The 18635-nt window shown below is 39.7% G+C and overlaps 1 protein-coding gene across 2 annotated transcripts in view; it reads left to right on the top strand.

Annotated features, from left to right (window-relative positions):
• The first annotated feature begins 936 nt into the window (after positions 1-936).
• LOC126273387 (serine protease svh-1-like) overlaps positions 937-18635 on the top strand; it is a 356722-nt gene continuing 339023 nt past the window's right edge. For both annotated transcript variants that reach the window (XM_049976948.1, XM_049976942.1), the window contains exon 1: positions 937-1188. In XM_049976948.1, the coding sequence (XP_049832905.1) occupies positions 1135-1188 (54 nt within the window). In that variant the 5' untranslated portion in view covers positions 937-1134. The remainder of the gene's footprint in view (positions 1189-18635) is intronic.

Genomic DNA, 18635 nt, shown 5'->3' with positions numbered 1-18635 from the left:
CTATTGTCCAACTACTTGGTAATGTTTTCAGCCTGCATTGTGCCTCTTCATGTAAATATATTGTGTGCAAAGCCTCTGTGCAGCCACTCTTAGTATACAAGTCTGAGATCGACAGGTCAGATTTCCTAGCCACTGAGCTGGTGCCTAGAGGTGGAGAGAGGGGTAGAGATCCAACCATCTAGGAATGTTTTTATTTTTTCTTTATGACAGACTAATTCATTGTCTTTAGTGTTAAACCAACAGCCAGGTTTTTGCATCTATGAATTTTTCTCTGGCCAGGTGCACACATCCCTTTCATCATTCATTCAAGAAGAGATTACATAATCTTATACTTGTTATTTCAGAAAATGGATGATGAGCATGCTGTTAAGTGTTACACAATTTCTGAAGTTCTCACATTTTTGTCAGAATGGCAGTTTAATTGTGACATAATTATCACAACAATTCTCAACATTTTCTGGTACAAATATACTGAAGATATTTTTGTAATACCCATGGGTGATGATTGATGAGATATGTTTTTATCACTGGAATTGTAAGTCCAAGATTGGATAGATTTTGTCATTGAAATATAGTAAGGAAGGTCTGAGTGGTTGTCTTATTTGATGGCTTATTTCATTTGCAAATATGAAATTTGCTTTGAATAGTAGTTTTTCAAATACTAATTCCTCTAAAGAGGATTCAACATATGGTGGTTCATATATTATATTAAAACTTAAGTGACTGTGAACTATACTTCATTATGGTGGCAGTACCTTAACTTATTTTATTTGAATATAAATCAAAGATTGGTTACAATGCAGCACTCAGCACTTTCAGACTCCTTGAAGTGCTATGAAGCATGGCCTCAAAAATATTTGGTCTGAGATAAAGGCATTTTGTTTGCTCAACCCTTGGGTTGTGAACTTTTAACATTAGATAAAGAAGAGATAAATTTCTTCCTAGTACTCAGCAAGTCATAAGTTTCTTTTAGCATTTTTCTCCACTGTAATCAATTTTAAAGCCTTGTGTAATATGAAATTGCTCACTGCGCACATCACAGTAAAGGAAGATAAGTGTAGTTGTGAATGAATAGTATGACAATTTTGTTTATTGATGACAGATGTTATCTCACAACATTAAGTGATTGTTAACATGAAGTTGTTTATGTTATTTTGTGTCCTACAAGCATCACAGTTTACTTTTTCTGTAAGTAGTTCTTTTTAGTACTTGTATTGCTGCTTCATTGTTTTAATTGCTGTTTCAGTGTCATAGTCCTGCTTTATTATGTGATTCTACTTTGATATGTTTTCTTCCCAACTTTTTGAGTCTCATAAAACTGATCAGATATTAATAAATTGTAAAGATTAGTTGATGATGGAGTCACAACATGGTTTATTAAGCTACCTACTCTCCAAAAATGTGTTACAATATGTGTCTTTCATTAAGTCATATTGCTTTTGTCAGTAACTGTTCAGGATTGCATTTAGGTAATTCTTTCATCTCCTTAATGAATCTCTTCCATCATTAATATAAAGTAAAACACATGTAAACAGAAACAAGTAGTGCCAAGCTAAAAGTTTAAACTTAACCTCCCTTCATAAATGTCAAACTTAAATGACTAAAATTGTGATTGTCTTCTCCAACTCAGTAAAATACAATGAAAGTTGGCACATCTGAACAATGATGGGTGATACCATAGACATTTCCTTTTGCATTTCACTCTGAATTAACTGTGAAGTCAGCACTTCTCTTAACCATTACATACTGCAAATCTTACAGGCAGAGTATTTTCTGAATTAGCTTGGCACCCAAATTGTAGGCTTATGTCACTTGCACCTTACACCAGTCCTGGATCTCTCACATTTCTCATTCAAGCCCTCAAACTAAATGAAACTTTTATGCCTGACTATTGTTTCCTTATCTGAAAAGTTTAGGATCCTATATTACCTGCATAATTTTGACCCTATACATTTGGGAAACCTGGTATATCACAATTATCCAGAAAATATAGATGTGAAGCACAGAAAAATTTATGAAATACTGTCTTTTGTATCAGCTTGATGTAAGTTAGTGCACATATTCATTTCATTGCCCACATATACACCACTAATGTCCATGTCAACCACAAAAATACACTTACAATTAAAAATATTTGCTATAGCTACACAGTACAATTATGCACTGTGAAGCGTTTGTCAACGATTCCGATGAATAAAAAAGTAACAGAGATATTCACTAAATATAATACTACTCCATGTTGCCACTTACTAGAAGGTAATGTGCTCTAAACTGCAATCTAAAGAAGCTGCCATATAAAGCAATGAAATATACAGCTACAAATACCTGTTGACAATCTAATCCAAGAAGCAGTATCCGACAGAGTGCAGTTATGAATTCACTTTTAAACTAAAGTTACACAGTGGATGAAGACCATGACATGCAAAAAGGAATTTACCTTCTTAATAAAATAGCTAGAGACTACAACATGACTATATGTGTAAAGGAGACTAAAACAATGGCTGTTGTAGGATAAGACCCAATAAGAACAAAAACAGTGGTGAACAATACAGTAGAGGAACAGGTCAGCAATTTTAATTATCTTGGATGTAATATCACATGTAAGTATGATAACGATGTAGACAAGAAATTAGAAAAAAATTGGAAACATTTATGGAACTTTAAACAGGCACCAGTACTTTATAAATAAGACACAAAATATAATAAAAATGAAGTTTTATATGGTAATGACTATCTCAGCATCGAAGTGAGATGTGGGTCATTTGCAAAGAAAGTAATATCCTGTCAGCTGAAATGAGCTTTCTTAGTGCTGCGAAAGACTGTGCCCGAGTAGATAGATTATCAAGTAATTAAATACATTTGTTGTTAGAAATGAAATTGAACACAACAGAAGAAAATGCAGTAGGTATTTCAACTACCTTACAAAGACGAATTGTAATCTGGTAGGCTGAAGAAGTCTGGGAAGGTTGAGGAAGAGTTGGCGCATCATAACAAGCAAGCACCTAACATTTAAAGTGCAGAAAAGAAGTTATTTTTTTTCTTAACAGTTCCATCTCGACCATAGAGTACTTCCTAAAATAGAAATAAACAGTTCATTACTAACCTGTTATGTTATATAAATACACTTTTTACAGAAATATGTCAATTGACAAATTCTATATCAAGGAATGTGCATGATCAGCCACAATGGTCAAATAATCCTAGGTAGTAATGTGACCTTTTAGAGCATCCATGGGCTCATGGAATACCACAATATGGCTGCCCAAATCATCATTGTATCCCCACCATATTTCACTCTTGGGACATAAAATTGCCAAGAAGTTGGAGATTATGTGAAACATGACTCATCTGACCAAATGGCAAGAAATTGCTCCATATGTCAGGTTTTATTATTTTGGGACCATGTTTTCCTCTTACTGGTATTTGTATCACTGGTGTGTAGTTTTGGAATTCTGGCTTTCCCTGTAATTCTGAGCTTATTCAGCTCCCTTCGTGTTGTTTTGGTGATGACGAAAGCAAAATTCAGTTCTGCAGTGGCTTTTGCAGCTGTTGTCCTTTATGTTTGATCAGTCCTCTACAGCAAAAATGTCCATCACAATCAGTTGACACACACTTTCATCCACAGTGTGAATTAGAGAATGATGTTTTTCTGCTTTCCCTGTATGTGATATAAATCTCTGATATGGTACAACTTGAAACACCAAACATTTCAGCTACCTTGGTTACAAAAGCATCCACCATACAAGCATCTACCATACAAGTACCAAAAATTTGCACATGTTTGAAGTAATTTATCTCTGATGTAATGGACTCAGCTGTGAAGAACACTGTCATGACATGACTGACATTTGCAACGTATTGAGCACATTTCAAAGGTGCCATTCATGGTAAAATACAACAGTGCAACCTGCAGGCTTGGCTAGCTTCTCCAGTTATGTTCAAGCACACATTTCTCATGATGCTTCCTTATTTTTGTCAAACCTCTGTATCTGTCTTTCCAGCACATCCCACACATGCTCTGTATGTGACAAATCTGGGGATTGCACAGGCCAGTCAAGAATCCATACATTCCTCAAAGTGTCTGTAATGTGAACTGCAGGTAGCATCTTGCATTATCTTGCTGGAATAAGCCATTTAGATCCCGGGTCATGAAGAGTATGAGAACAGAATTTCTCATTCTTGCCACATACTGGCTAGCATTCGGCATACCTCCAACAGCTGTTAGATCAGTTCTATTGTCATATTCAGTAGCTCCCCACACAATGATTTCAGTAGTTGGCAAGGTCGCCAAGTCATCTATGGATACACTAGTGTCGATCTACCCCACAAACAGAAGCAAGAGTCATAGCTGAACCCCATAGAATGCTACTACTACTGTTGTATGTCATAAGGTGACTTCTGCCTCATTTTCAGCTGTTGTTTTCTACAAGGATTATTCAGAAAGTAACGTCTGATTCACTGTAGCTAATTGAATGCCAAGTGAACGTTGAAATGCACATATACACTAACAACCAGCTTGCTATATCATCAAATGACACCATTTGCGATGGTATTTTCAAAGTATGCTTTTTAAAGAGTCAATTTGAAATGTTTAAAACAATTGATAAGACTGCCGACTGTGAAATAAAGTCAGTGATTTGGGTTTTATCAGAAAGCGACATTGCAGCAGTAGAAATTCATCAACTGACAAATGAAGTGTTTGGCTCCAATGAGATGAGTGACTGCAAAGTGCTTAAGTGGGCGAGAGCATTCAAGGATGGACACAAAAATGTCCAAGATGAACCACAATCAGACTGCCCATCAGTGATTTCAGAAGATTTGGTGAACGGTATGGATGAAAAAATTCGTGAAGACTGTCAGTTCGTAAGATCAACTTTAGCATTGGAATTTCTGAATGTGGGTAGAATAACTTTGCACAAAATTGCCTCTGGTTATAGCCACAGTTAGCAGGCTTCTATGACTTAGATATACAAAAATTTGTAGATTATTATGACAAATGTTTAACAACTATGGAATCTATGTAGAAAAATAGAGAAATATGTAAGGAATTAAATAATTTTTTATTTTTTTAAAATCTGTGATGGATTATGTTTTACAAGAAATTGGACCTAGATTTCCAAGTAACCCTCATATCTGTCAGAGGCAGTTGAACAATTCAATGATTTTCCTATGGTGCAGTGCTTCTGGAAAAACCCATGCATTCTCTTCTTGCCACACTTTTGTCCTGAGTTCATCTCATCACCACTCATTATATAGTCACTGCACTATAACTTTCCTCTTGCAAATGATTAAGACTTTCTTAGAGTCCACAGACTGATGATGAGCTAGATGTACACATCTGTTGGACATGTTATGTGTTGTGATCTCTACATGAAAAATTCCAATAATGTTAGACACATGCAATAGCCATCATGTAGATGCAAGTAAAGTCAATAACCTGAGGTGACAGAAGTCAGAGGATAGTAATATGCACATATACAGATGGTGGCAGTATCATGTACACAAGGTACAAAAGGGCAGTTCATTGGTGGGGCTGTCATTTATACACAAGTGATTCACTTGAAAAGGTTTCTGATATGATTGTTGTTGTTGTTGTGGTCTTCAGTCCTGAAACTGGTTTGATGCAGCTCTCCATGCTACTCTATCCTGTGCAAGCTTCTTCATCTCCCAGTACCTACTGCAACCTACATCCTTCTGAATCTGCTTAGTGTAGTCATCTCTTGGTCTCCCTCTACGATTTTTACCCTCCACGCTGCCCTCCAATACTAAATTGGTGATCCCTTGATGCCTCAGAACATGTCCTACCAACCGATCCCTTCTTCTGGTCAAGTTGTGCCACAAACTTCTCCTCCCCAATCCGATTCAATACTTCCTCATTAGTTATGTGATCTACCCATCTAATCTTCAGCATTCTTCTGTAGCACCACATTTCAAAAGCTTCTATTCTCTTCTTGTCCAAACTATTTATCGTCCATGATTCACTTCCATACATGACTACACTCCATACAAATACTTTCAGAAATGACTTCCTGACACTTAAATCTATACTCGATGTTAACAAACTTCTCTTCTTCAGAAAGCTTTTCTTGCCATTGCCTGTCTACATTTTATATCCTCTCTACTTCGACCATCATCAGTTATTTTGCTTCCCAAATAGCAAAACTCCTTTACTACTTTAAGTGTCTCACTTCCTAATCTAATTCCCTCAGCATCACCCGACTTCATTCGACTACATTCCACTATCCTCGTTTTGCTTTTGTTGATGGTCATCTTATATCCTCCTTTCAAGACACTATCCATTCTGTTCAACTGCTCTTCCAAGTCCTTTGCTGTCTCTGACAGAATTACGATGTCATCGGCGAACCTCAAAGTTTTTATTTCTTCTTCATGGACTTTACTACCTACTCCAAATTTTTCTTTTGTTTCCTTCACTGCTTGCTGAATATACAGACTGAATAACATCGGGGATAGCCTACAGCCCTGTCTCACTCCCTTCCCCACCATTGCTTCCCTTTCATGTCCCTCAACTCTTATAACTGCCATCTGGTTTCTGTACAAATTGTAAATAGCCTTTCGCTCCCTGTATTTTACCCCTGCCACCTTCAGAATTTGAATGAGAGTATTCCAGTCAACATTGTCAAAAGCGTTCTCTAAGTCTACAAATGATAGAAACGTAGGTTTGCCCTTCCTTAATATAGCTTCTAAGATAAGTCGTAGGGTCAGTATTGCCTCACGTGTTCCAACATTTCTACGGAATCCAAACTGATCTTCCCCGAGGTCGGCTTCTACTAGTTTTTCCATTCGTCTGTAAAGAACTCGCGTTAGTATTTTGCAGCTGTGACTTATTAAACTGATAGTTTGGTAATTTTCACATCTGTCAACACTTGCTTTCTTTGAGATTGGAATTATTATATTCTTCTTGAAGTCTGAGGGTATTTCGCCTGCCTCACTCATCTTGCTCACCAGATGGTAGAGTTTTGTCAGGACTGGCTCTCCCAAGGCCGTCAGTAGATCCAATGGAATGTTGTCGACTCCGGGGGGCCTTGTTTCGACCCAGGTCTTTCAGTGCTCTGTCAAACTCTTCACGCAGTATTGTATCTCCCATTTCATCTTCATCTACATCCTCTTCCATTTCCATAATATTGTCCTCAAGTACATCGCCCTTGTATAGACCCTCTATATACTCCTTCCACCTTTCTGCTTTCCCTTCTTTGGTTAGAACTGGGTTTCCATCTGAGCTCTTAATATTCATACAAGTGGTCCTCTTTTCTCCAAAGGTCTCTTTAATTTTACCTGTAAGCAGTATCTGTCTTACCCCTAGTGAGATAAGCTTCTACATCCTTACATTTGTCCTCTAGCCATCCCTGCTTAGCCATTTCGCACTTCCTGTCGATGTCATTTTTGAGACGTTTGTATTCCTTTTTGCCTGCTTCATTTACTGCATTTTTATATTTTCTCCTTTCATCAATTAAATTAAATATTTCTTCTGTTACCCAAGGATTTCTACTAGCCCTCGTCTTTTTACCTACTTGATCCTCTGCTGCCTTCATTACTTCATCCCTCAAAGCTACCCATTCTTCTTCTATTGTATTTCTTTCCCCCATTCCTGTCAATTGCTCCCTTATGCTGTCCTTGAAACTCCGTACAACCTCTGGTTCTTTTAGTTTATCCAGGTCCCATCTCCTTAAATTCCCACCTTTTTGCAGTTTCTTCAGTTTTAATCTACAGGTCATAACCAACAGATTGTGGTCAGAGTCCACATCTGCCCCTGGAAATGTCTTACAATTTAAAACCTGGTTCCTAAATCTCTGTCGTACCATTATATAATCTATCTGAAACCTGTCAGTATCTCCAGGCTTCTTCCATGTATACAGCCTTCTTTTATGATTCTTGAACCAAGTGTTAGCTATGAATAAGTTGTGCTCTGTGCAAAATTCTACCAGGCGGCTTCCTCTTTCATTTCTTTGCCCCAGTCCATATTCACCTACTATGTTTCCTTCTCTCCCTCTTCCTACTACCGAATTCCAGTCACCCATGACTATTAAATTTTTGTCACCCTTCACTATCTGAATAATTTCTTTTATTTGATGATACATTTCTTCAATTTCTTCGTCATCTGCAGAGCTATTTGGCATATAAACTTGTACTACTGTAGTAGGTGTGGGCTTCGTATCTATCTTGGCCACAATAATGCATTCACTATATTGTTTATAGTAGCTTACCCACATTCCTATTTTCCTATTCATTATTAAACCTACTCCTGCATTACCCCTATTTGATTTTGTGTTTATAACCCTGTAGTCACCTGATCAGAAGTCTTGTTCCTCCTGCCACCGAACTTCACTAATTCCCACTATATCTAACTTTAACCTATCCATTTCCCTTTTTAAATTTTCTAACCTACCTGCCCGATTAAGGGATCTGGCATTCCACACTTCCACCCGTAGAACGCCAGTTTTCTTTCTCCTGATAACGACATGATTATGGCTGCACAATGATAATTAACAACTTTGAATGTGGATGATAGTTGGAGGTAGATGCATGGGAAAGTCTGTTTTGGATATCATTAAGGAATGCAATATTCTGAGGTCTACAATTTCACGGATGTACTGAGAATGCCAAATTTCAGGCATTATCTCTTGTCATGGACAACACAGGCAGCAAAATATGGTGATATGGCAGTAAATGACTGATGCAAGTGCCTCTGATAACAGCACAACAATGCCTACAGTGTCTCTCCTTGGCTCATGACTATATTATTTGGACCCTAAACAATTGGAAAACCGTGCCTTGGTCAGATGAGTCCGCATTTCAGTTGGTAAGAGCCAATGGTAGGGTTCAAGTGTGGCACAAACACTACAAAGCCATGGACCCAAGTTGTCAACAAGACACTGTGCAAGCTGGTGGTGGATCCATAATGGTGTGGCTGTGTTTACATGGATCATTGGCTGGAAATAGTTATGGTCAGCTACTTGGAGATCATTTGCAGCCATTCATGGAATTAATGTCCCCAAGCAACAATGGAATTTTTATGGATGGCAATGCATCATGTCACCAGGCCACAATTGCTCGTGATAGGTTTGAGGAACATTCTAGACAATTTGAGTGAATGATTTGGCTACCCAAATTGTCCAACATGAATCCCATCTAACACTTATGGGATGTAAACAATAGTTAATTTCATGCACAGAATCCTGAAATCCTGCACCAGCAGCATTTTCACAATTATGGATGGCTACAGAGGCAGCATGGCTCAATATTTCTACAGGGACTTCCAGTGACTTGTTGAGTACATGCCATGTCAACTTGCTGCACTACATCATGCAAAGGGATGTCTGTCACAATAATAGGAGGCATCCCCTGACTTTTGTCACTTCAGAGTAAGCAGATCAAAGTCATCAATTTAGTCACTTGCTGACCATACTGGCAGCAGAGTGGTTGACAACAAAGTGAACTACAAGGTACTGAATTTGGTCATCAATTTAGTCACTTGCTGACGATACTGGCAGCAGAGTGGTTGACAACAAAGTGAACTACAAAGTACTGAATTTGATCCTCTGAGATAGTTTCACTATAGAAAATCACAATATGGTTGTGTCATTCACTAATCAAGCCAATGCCAAAATGGCATGGAATAGAATATAAACTAAAATTGCTTAACAGTGGGAAGGCATCGTAGTATACCTGTGAAATTCCACAGAGATTATGTGAAAAAACTTTGCTGCCCTTCTAACAGCAGTTTACTGTAGGTAGTTGGAACAATGAAGAATACCAACTGATTGGGATAAAAAATATAGGTCATTCCCATTTTCAAGATGGGTTGTTGGACAGATGCAAGTAATTATAGACATGTATTGGTGTCACCAATATATGGGAGAATTGTGGAAAATGTTTTATATCCATGCATTATGATAGTTTTGGAGGACAAAAATCTCTTCAAAAATCAATGTGACTCCATAAATAGATATCATGAGGCACATGGCTTTCTGTTCTTCCATGGATCCAGAACATGAAAGGCAAAAGTGCCCAAGTTGATGCTGTGTTCCTTGAATTCCAAAAGGCATTCAATAAATTCCCTACTGTCATTTAGTGAATAAGTATCACATCAGATTTGTGACTGGATTCAGTTATTCCTGTCAGATAGAACTCAGATAATTATTTTTAATGGGATGACATTGACAGATGTGTGTGTGTGTGTGTGTGTGTGTGTGTGTGTGTGTGTGTGTGTGTGTGTGTGTGTGTGTGTGTGTGTGTGAGAAAGAGAGAGAGAGAGAGAGAGAGAGAGAGAGAGAGAAGAGAGGGGGAGGGGGGGCGGGATAGCGAGCATGTGAGCAACCATAACTAGCACGCTCTTTAATGTGGTTCACCATTAAAGAACTTTTAAAACATATAAGTTTAATTTGGTTTACAGTGTGCACCACCAAGAATGATGGAGAACTCTACTGTGCATCTACATGTACATACAATCCCTACAAACCACTGTGCAGTGTATGGCAGAGTGAACTTAGGCCTATAGAACATGAGAATAATGATTGTTTAGATGCTTCTCTATGGGCTGTAATTTGTTACTCTAGTATTTGCAGTCTCTACAGAGTGATAGGTAGGCTACTGTTGCATATTCCTAAATTCTTCACTGCCTCCTGATTCTTTGTACGTAGGCTTTTGTGGGATGATTGCTCTTTAGCTTAACTAGTCTCTCAATTCAGGTTTTTTAACATTTCTGTGACATTTTCCTGTGAGTCAAAGAAACCTATGACCATTTGTGCTGCCTTCTTTGTATACGTTTAATATTCAGTGTTAGATCTGTTTGATATGGTACCCCATACTTGAGCAGTACTCTAGGATGGGCCACATATGTGTTTTGTAACCAGCCTCCTTTGTTGACTGACCCTTTTTTCCTAGTATCCTACCAATGAACTGAAGTCTGCCGCCTGCTTTATCTATGAATGAGGTCTACAATCATTGCATTTTATATCCCCACAAATTGACTCCTTGGTCTCTATGACTGACAGCCTCCCAGATGTTGCCTAGATGTGGAGTCTTTGTCGCTAGACATCTACTCCAAAAGGGATGGGGTGGGGATTATTTCCTGGGACTAAGGAAAAGACTGAACTTGTCTTAGCGATGCAGACTAGATAATTGGTTGTGCTAGTTGGATTAAAAATTTTTCTTTTTAGTCTTTGGTCTTGGTATGGTATCAATGATTTGTTACCAGTCCCGAGCCATGAAGATGGGATAAGAGTTGATCAGGGCTAGGTATTTCTTGGAAATCATATGCAAGTTTATGGCTGCCCAACTGAAATCGTATGGTTGGTGGGGAAGGGAGGGTTTAGGTGTATTGGGAGAGGTAAATGGGTATAGAAGGTTACATACCATCTCACAGTGATTTCGCTAACATATCTGTCACCATCTTTGTGGCTTGCTGGTTGTCTGGCAGTGGCAGGTGGTCATGGATGGCAGCCTCTTCTGCAAGTTTAGCAGTGATAGCAGCAATTTGTGCTGCTTCTTCCTCCTCTTCTTCTAGCTGCTGTGCCTCCTCCTCCGTCTCCTCAACCACCTCCCCAACAGCCTGCATTTCCACATCATCCAGGGAGGCAGTCCTCTGGGTCTCCACATCTACCCCCTTCCTGGTGGGGATCAGCACCTCTTTCTTATGAGATGCAAGGGTCAAGGCTTCCATCAACTGCCACACTTGAAGGTGCACCTCTTCTAGTTCCACCCTCAAGGCCACTCTCTCCTCCACCATGGTGGATTTGAGTGCAGCAACGGCGTTGTCAGTGGCTTTCTGTAATAATTCACAAAAACCATCGTTGTCATCTTCTTGGTGGTGCTTGGCCCATTCCCTTTCCTTGGATATGGGGGTGGAGCAGCCACCTTGTCTTGCTGGGGCACCTCTTTGGGTTCAGCAGCCATGATATTCTTGTTCTGCTTGCTCCAATTGTTGATACAGCTGCAGCGATGATGATTTGCAGCATGTGTGCCACTGCAATTGACGCACTTTGGGGAGCATCCCACACTTCTTGCAGTCGCGTGTGTCGTGTGCCTTTGCACACTTCATGCAAGCAACTGTGTTGCCACAGGACTTTGCTATATGGCCTCACTGTTGGCACTTGCAGCACTGCTGCATCTTCTTCTTCTCCTTGCTCTTCTTTCTGCTTTGCACTTCTTCTACCAGGTTCTCCAGTAGGATGGCGGGAAGGCTGGATCTTGATTTCTCCTTGGCTTTTCCTCCTTAACATGTCCACTCATGTCTGCAGCATGCACCAGCAGACAGCAATGGCAACAAAGTGAGCCGCAAGGAGCCCCACAGACTGAGACATCGAGGTATTTGTATGAGTTAGTTACCACCAATTGTCACTCATTGGTATTTTAGTCAGAGGATGCCTGCAGTTTCTAAAGTGCATAACTTGACACTTCTGTACATTTAAAGCATGTCACCAATCTTAGAACCACTTTGAAATCTTATCAAAATCTGTCTGCATATTTATGAAGCTTCTCCAGAAAGTACTTCATTATGGACAGCTGAATCTTGTATGAGAAGTCTGTGGTTACCATTACTGTTGTCTGCAAGGTCATTAACATACAATGTGAGCAGTAAGCATCTCAGTACAGTACCCAGGTGCTGACCTAGAGTTGAAGGGAACTCAACAAATAACACACTGCCGCAAAAGTAAAATACCTCTCTGGTTCGGTACAGCCAGGTCATGAGTGGACTGTCTTTGGTGTAATAGTCTGCTCTTTGACATACAATGTGTCAGTCACATTTATGTAAGCTCCAAAGCATGGTAATAAATCATTATTTATAGCAGCCGTGTATCATGTGTTCAGAAATTCCCGATACAGCCTTATAGGACTTGCTGAGGGGAGGGAGTACATAATAGTTTGAATAGGAACCCATGTCCTGCGACTTCATCTGATGATGCTATGGAGAGTCAGAGTTATAGGAACTGGTACCTGTAAATATATGTATACATAGGGTGATTCCATTATAATGTTACAAACTTTCAAGGATGATGGAGAAGGCTAAATGTATCAATTTGAGGTAAGAGTCCCTGTCCTGGAAATGAATGAGCCAAAAATTATAAGCAAAAATTGTTCTGATACCTCCGACACTGGAATATGTGTACCAGTACTGCTGTTGCTAAGACTTTAGGGTAGGAAACTTCAAGAGGCGGTAGTATGGACCAAAACAAGAAAAAATGTCTGGTAAACATGGCTCTAAAATGTACATGTTAAGAGTTATGAGCACTTGTTTAATAGAGGATATGTATTTCACACTAACGAAGATCAACAAGTGCCCATAGCCCCTCAGATATGCATTTTAGAGCCCATGTTTACTAGTCAATTTTTCTTGTTTTGCTTCATGCTACCATCACTGAAAGTTGCATACCCTACATTCTTAGCAACAGTAGTACTGGTACATGTATTCCATTGTCAGATGTATCAGAATGATTGTAGCTTGTGACTTTCACCTTGTTTGTTTCTGAAACAGGGACCCTTACCTCAAAATAATACATTGATCCATCTCCATCATCCTTGAAAGTCTGTGACATCATCACGGATTCACCGTGTCAATACATACATTTACAGCTGCTGGCACCTATAACTTTGACATTCTGTAGTGTCATTAGATAACATTCCTGGACATGGATTCCTATTCAAAACATTATGTACTCACTGCCCTCTATAAGTCCTAGAAGTTTAAACAATGGGCCCTACAAGTTTGTCACGGGAATTTCTGAATGCCCTTTATGAATTGGCTTATATTCTGTAGCCACTACTATAGCAAGGAACTACAAAGTTATTTCTGCTTCTGTCAGTGATTCCCCATCCAGGATAACATGCTGCAGCCCCCCTCATTCTGTGCAGAATTCCACAGAATCAGGAGATTTGTTTAATTTTAGTAATTTCAGCTATTTCTCAACACCATTGGCTGTAATATTTTTGTCACTCATCTATGCAGTGGTATAAGAACTAAATTGGGACAGTATTTCTGCATCTTTCCTGTGTAAAGTATCATTTGAAACTGGAGTAAAATATTTCTGGTTTTACTTTGCTGCCTTTAGTTTCCATTCTTGTATCACACATGAGTGTCTGGATGCTAAATATGGTGCCACTGACAGCCTTTAAATGTGAACAGACTTAGTTTGGGTTTTGTGAGACATAATTTGATAAGATTCTGCCATCATAGTTATTGAAGATATCATGCATTGTTCTTATGGCAGCCAAATTTGTTGCATTAAGTCACTCCCTATCTATAACCCTATGCTTTGTTTTAGACTCATTATGCAGTAGTTGTTGTAGTAGACAACCTCCCATTAGAACTACTGATAGACTTGAGAGAGACAGCCATGGCAGAACTCTTCCATCTGGTGAGCAAGATGTATGAGACAGATGAAATACCCTCAGACTTCAAGAAGAATATAATATTTCAATCACAAAGAAAGCAGGTGTTGTCAGGTGTGAAAATTACTGAACTATCAGTTTAATAAGTCAAAATACTAACACAAATTCTTTACAGATGAATGGAAAAACTGATGGAAACTGACTTTGGGGAAGATCAGTTTAGATTCTATACAAATGTTGGAACACATGAGGCAATACTGGCCCTATGACATATCTTAGAAGATAGGTTAAGGAAAGGCAAATCTACATTTCTAGCATTTGTAGACTTAGAGAAAGCTTTTGACAATGTTGACTGGAATACTCTCTTTCAAATTTTGAAGGTGGCAGGTTAAAATACAGGGAGTGAAAGGCTATTTACAATTTGTACAGAAACCAGAGGGCAGTTATAAGAGTCGAGGGACACAAAAGAGAAGCAAATGCTGAGAAGGGAGTGAGACAGGGTTGTAGCATATCCCCAATGTTATTCTATCTGTATATTGAGCAAGCAATAAATGAAGCAAAAGAAAAATTTGGAGTAGGAATTAAAATACATGAATAAGAAATAAAAACTTTGCGGTTTGCCGACGACATTGTAATTCTGTCAGAGACAGCAAAGAACCTGGAAGAGCAGTTGAACAGAATGGACAGTGTCTTGAAAGAAGGATATAAGATGAACATCAACAAAAGCAAAATGAGGATAATGGAATGTAGTTGAATTAAGTCGGGTGATGCTGAGGGAATTAGATTAGGAAATGAGACACTTAAAGTAGTAAAGGAGTTTTGCTATTTGGGGAGCAGAATAACTGATGATGGTCGAAGTGGAGAGGATATAAAATGTAGACTGATAAATGTAAGGAAAGCGTTTCTGAAGAAGAGAAATTTGTTAACAACGAGTATAGATTTAAGTGTCAGGAAGTCTTTTCTGAAAGTATTTGTATGGAGTGTAGTCATGTATGGAAGTGAAACATGGACAATAACTAGTTTAGAAAAGAAGGGAATAGAAGTTTTTGAAATGTGGTGCTATAGAAGAATGCTGAAGATTAGATGGGTAGGTACTGAATAGAATGGGGAGGTACTGAATAGAATTACGGAGAAGAGGAATCTGTGACACAACTTGACTAGAAGAAGGGAACAGTTAGTGAGACATATTCTGGGGTATCAAGGGATCACCAGTTTAGTATTGGAGGGAAGCATGGAGGGTAAAAATTGTAGAGGGAGACCAAGAGATGAATACACTAACAGATTCAGAAGGATATTGGTTGCAGTAGTTATTTGGAGGTGAAGAGGCTTGCACAGGATAGAGTAGCATGGAGAGCTGCATCAAACCAGTCTCTGGGCTGAAGACCACAACAACAACAATGCAGTAGTTGCTATTTCTGTAGCAGTTTCTTCATGCAAATGATATACTGTGGAGGGTCCCTTCCATATGAACATCCTACTGGGTACATATCAGTTCAATGTTGATCAACAGTTCTTTTGAACTTGGGTCACAGTTCCTTTACATTCTCACATCCAGAGGTAAATGTTTTGAGTCCCGTCATGTGAAATAACAACAGTGTTATTTGTCATTTACTGAAATGTAAATCTTTCCTCTTCGTTTAGTTGTCCTTTGAACTTTGGTATCATTGTGACTACAACTGTCTTACACTCAATGATACTGGTTTCAATGTGGAAATTTTCAAAGAGATCAGAATATCTACTATTATTTTACAGAGTGTCTTGTCATAAAGTCTCCTTCAGTGATGGTAGTATGATTGGAGAATTATGTATTAGTGAACTAGTTTCTCAGAAGTTGGTAGTTACATTTAGAGGTTGGTCTGATGGAAGATTGAAGGATTCAGATCTTTATACTCTTCTTTTATACTGAGTGTTGCCTGAATAATCTCACTTGCCCCTTATCGTGTTTTGGATACTGTTTAGAGCACTTAAAACTACCACTTATGCAATATTGTGAGGACCATACCTACTTTCCATTCTCACTCTGAAAGAGTGCTTGAATAAATTTTACTATGGAGATATATTTCAGTTCCAGCAGAAAATAATAAAATTAAATAAAACATTGTTGGTGAAAAAACATTTTGTGAGGGATAGCTTAGAAACGCGCTTCTCCTTTCGTAGTTTAGGTGCTTTCAAGAGACCTTTTAAATTGACACTATACTAATATTATTTCATTTGGGATGACCAGAGTTTAATGTTGTAAGAAAGCCTCTCATAACACATGAAAGTTAGTACATAGCATCTCTTCAAATTTATTTCAGTTGGATTTCAGACAAATTTTAAGCTCTTTATACTAAATTTGAATTGAAATTGAAATAAATATATCTGACTTCCATGTGTTTAGTGGGTAGTTCTTTTATCATTAACATATTACTGATAGTTTATTGATTGAAGAAAATTCAAATATCTGGGCACTAACAATTACCAACCTGTTTGAGTCTGAATTCAAACAGTTTGCTTCTCATGGTTGATTTTTGGCTACCTTATGTGTTTCCTATTAATATGGTAGGTGCAGTGTGTTATGTTGGCCTAAATGCTCCCTCACGGTCTTACCAAATGCAACAGTCTCAAAATGAGGAGAAAGAAACTAAAAAAAGCAGGAGGTCTGGACATCCTCTTCTTCATGCACATACTCCATGTATATATTAATAAATATAATACACTCCTGGAAATGGAAAAAAGAACACATTGACACCGGTGTGTCAGACCCACCATACTTGCTCCGGACACTGCGAGAGGGCTGTACAAGCAATGATCACATGCACGGCACAGCGGACACACCAGGAACCGCGGTGTTGGCTGTCGAATGGCGCTAGCTACGCAGCATTTGTGCACCGCCGCCGTCAGTGTCAGCCAGTTTGCCGTGGCATACGGAGCTCCATCGCAGTCTTTAACACTGGTAGCATGCCGCGACAGCGTGGACGTGAACCGTATGTGCAGTTGATGGACTTTGAGCGAGGGCGTATAGTGGGCATGTGGGAGGCCAGGTGGACGTACTGCGGAATTGCTCAACACGTGGGGCGTGAGGTCTCCACAGTACATCGATGTTGTCGCCAGTGGTCGGCGGAAGGTGCACGTGCCCGTCGACCTGGGACCGGACCGCAGCAATGCACGGATGCACGCCAAGACCGTAGGATCCTACGCAGTGCCGTAGGGGACCGCACCGCCACTTCCCAGCAAATTAGGGACACTGTTGCTCCTGGGGTATCGGCGAGGACCATTCGCAACCGTCTCCATGAAGCTGGGCTATGGTCCCGCACACCGTTAGGCCGTCTTCCGCCCAGGCCCCAACATCGTGCAGCCCACCTCCAGTGGTGTCGCGACAGGCATGAATGGAGGGACGAATGGAGATGTGTCGTCTTCAGCTATGAGAGTCGCTTGTGCCTTGGTGCCAATGATGGTCGTATGCATGTTTGGTGCCGTGCAGGTAAGCGCCACAATCAGGACTGCATACGACCGAGGCACACAGGGCCAACACCCGGCATCATGGTGTGGGGAGCGATCTCCTACACTGGCCGTACACCTCTGGTGATCGTCGAGGGGACACTGAATAGTGCACGGTACATCCAAACCGTCATCGAACCCATCGTTCTACCATTCCTAGACCGGCAAGGGAACTAGCTGTTCCAACAGGACAATGCACGTCCGCATGTATCCCGTGCCACCCAACGTGCTCTAGAAGGTGTAAGTCAACTACCCTGGCCAGCAAGATCTCCGGATCTGTCCCCCATTGAGCATGTTTGGGACTGGATGAAGCGTCGTCTCACGCGGTCTGCACGTCCAGCACGAACGCTGGTCCAACTGAGGCGCCAGGTGGAAATGGCATGGCAAGCCGTTCCACAGGACTACATCCAGCATCTCTACGATCGTTTCCATGGGAGAATAGCAGCCTGCATTGCTGCGAAAGGTGAATATACACTGTACTAGTGCCGACATTGTGCATGGTCTGTTGCCTGTGTCTATGTGCCTGTGGTTCTGTCAGTGTGATCATGTGATGTATCTGACCCCAGGAATGTGTCAATAAAGTTTCCCCTTCCTGGGACAATGAATTCATGGTGTTCTTATTTCAATTTCCAGGAGTGTATATACACGAAACATGCACTAAATTATGAAATTAGAGTGGTTTCACGAAAAATGTATCAAAAATTATTGTCGTTTTTACTACTTTGTAGTCACCACTTAAATTTAGCGTCACTTTCCCACTCACTTTTCTAGTTTTGAAAGTTATTTACATTTTTGTGAGCTCCAGGTCC

The sequence above is a fragment of the Schistocerca gregaria genome, chromosome 1 (assembly GCF_023897955.1).
Source record: "Schistocerca gregaria isolate iqSchGreg1 chromosome 1, iqSchGreg1.2, whole genome shotgun sequence".
NCBI classification, from domain to species: domain Eukaryota; kingdom Metazoa; phylum Arthropoda; class Insecta; order Orthoptera; family Acrididae; genus Schistocerca; species Schistocerca gregaria.
This window is presented reverse-complemented; position numbering and strand designations above follow the sequence as displayed.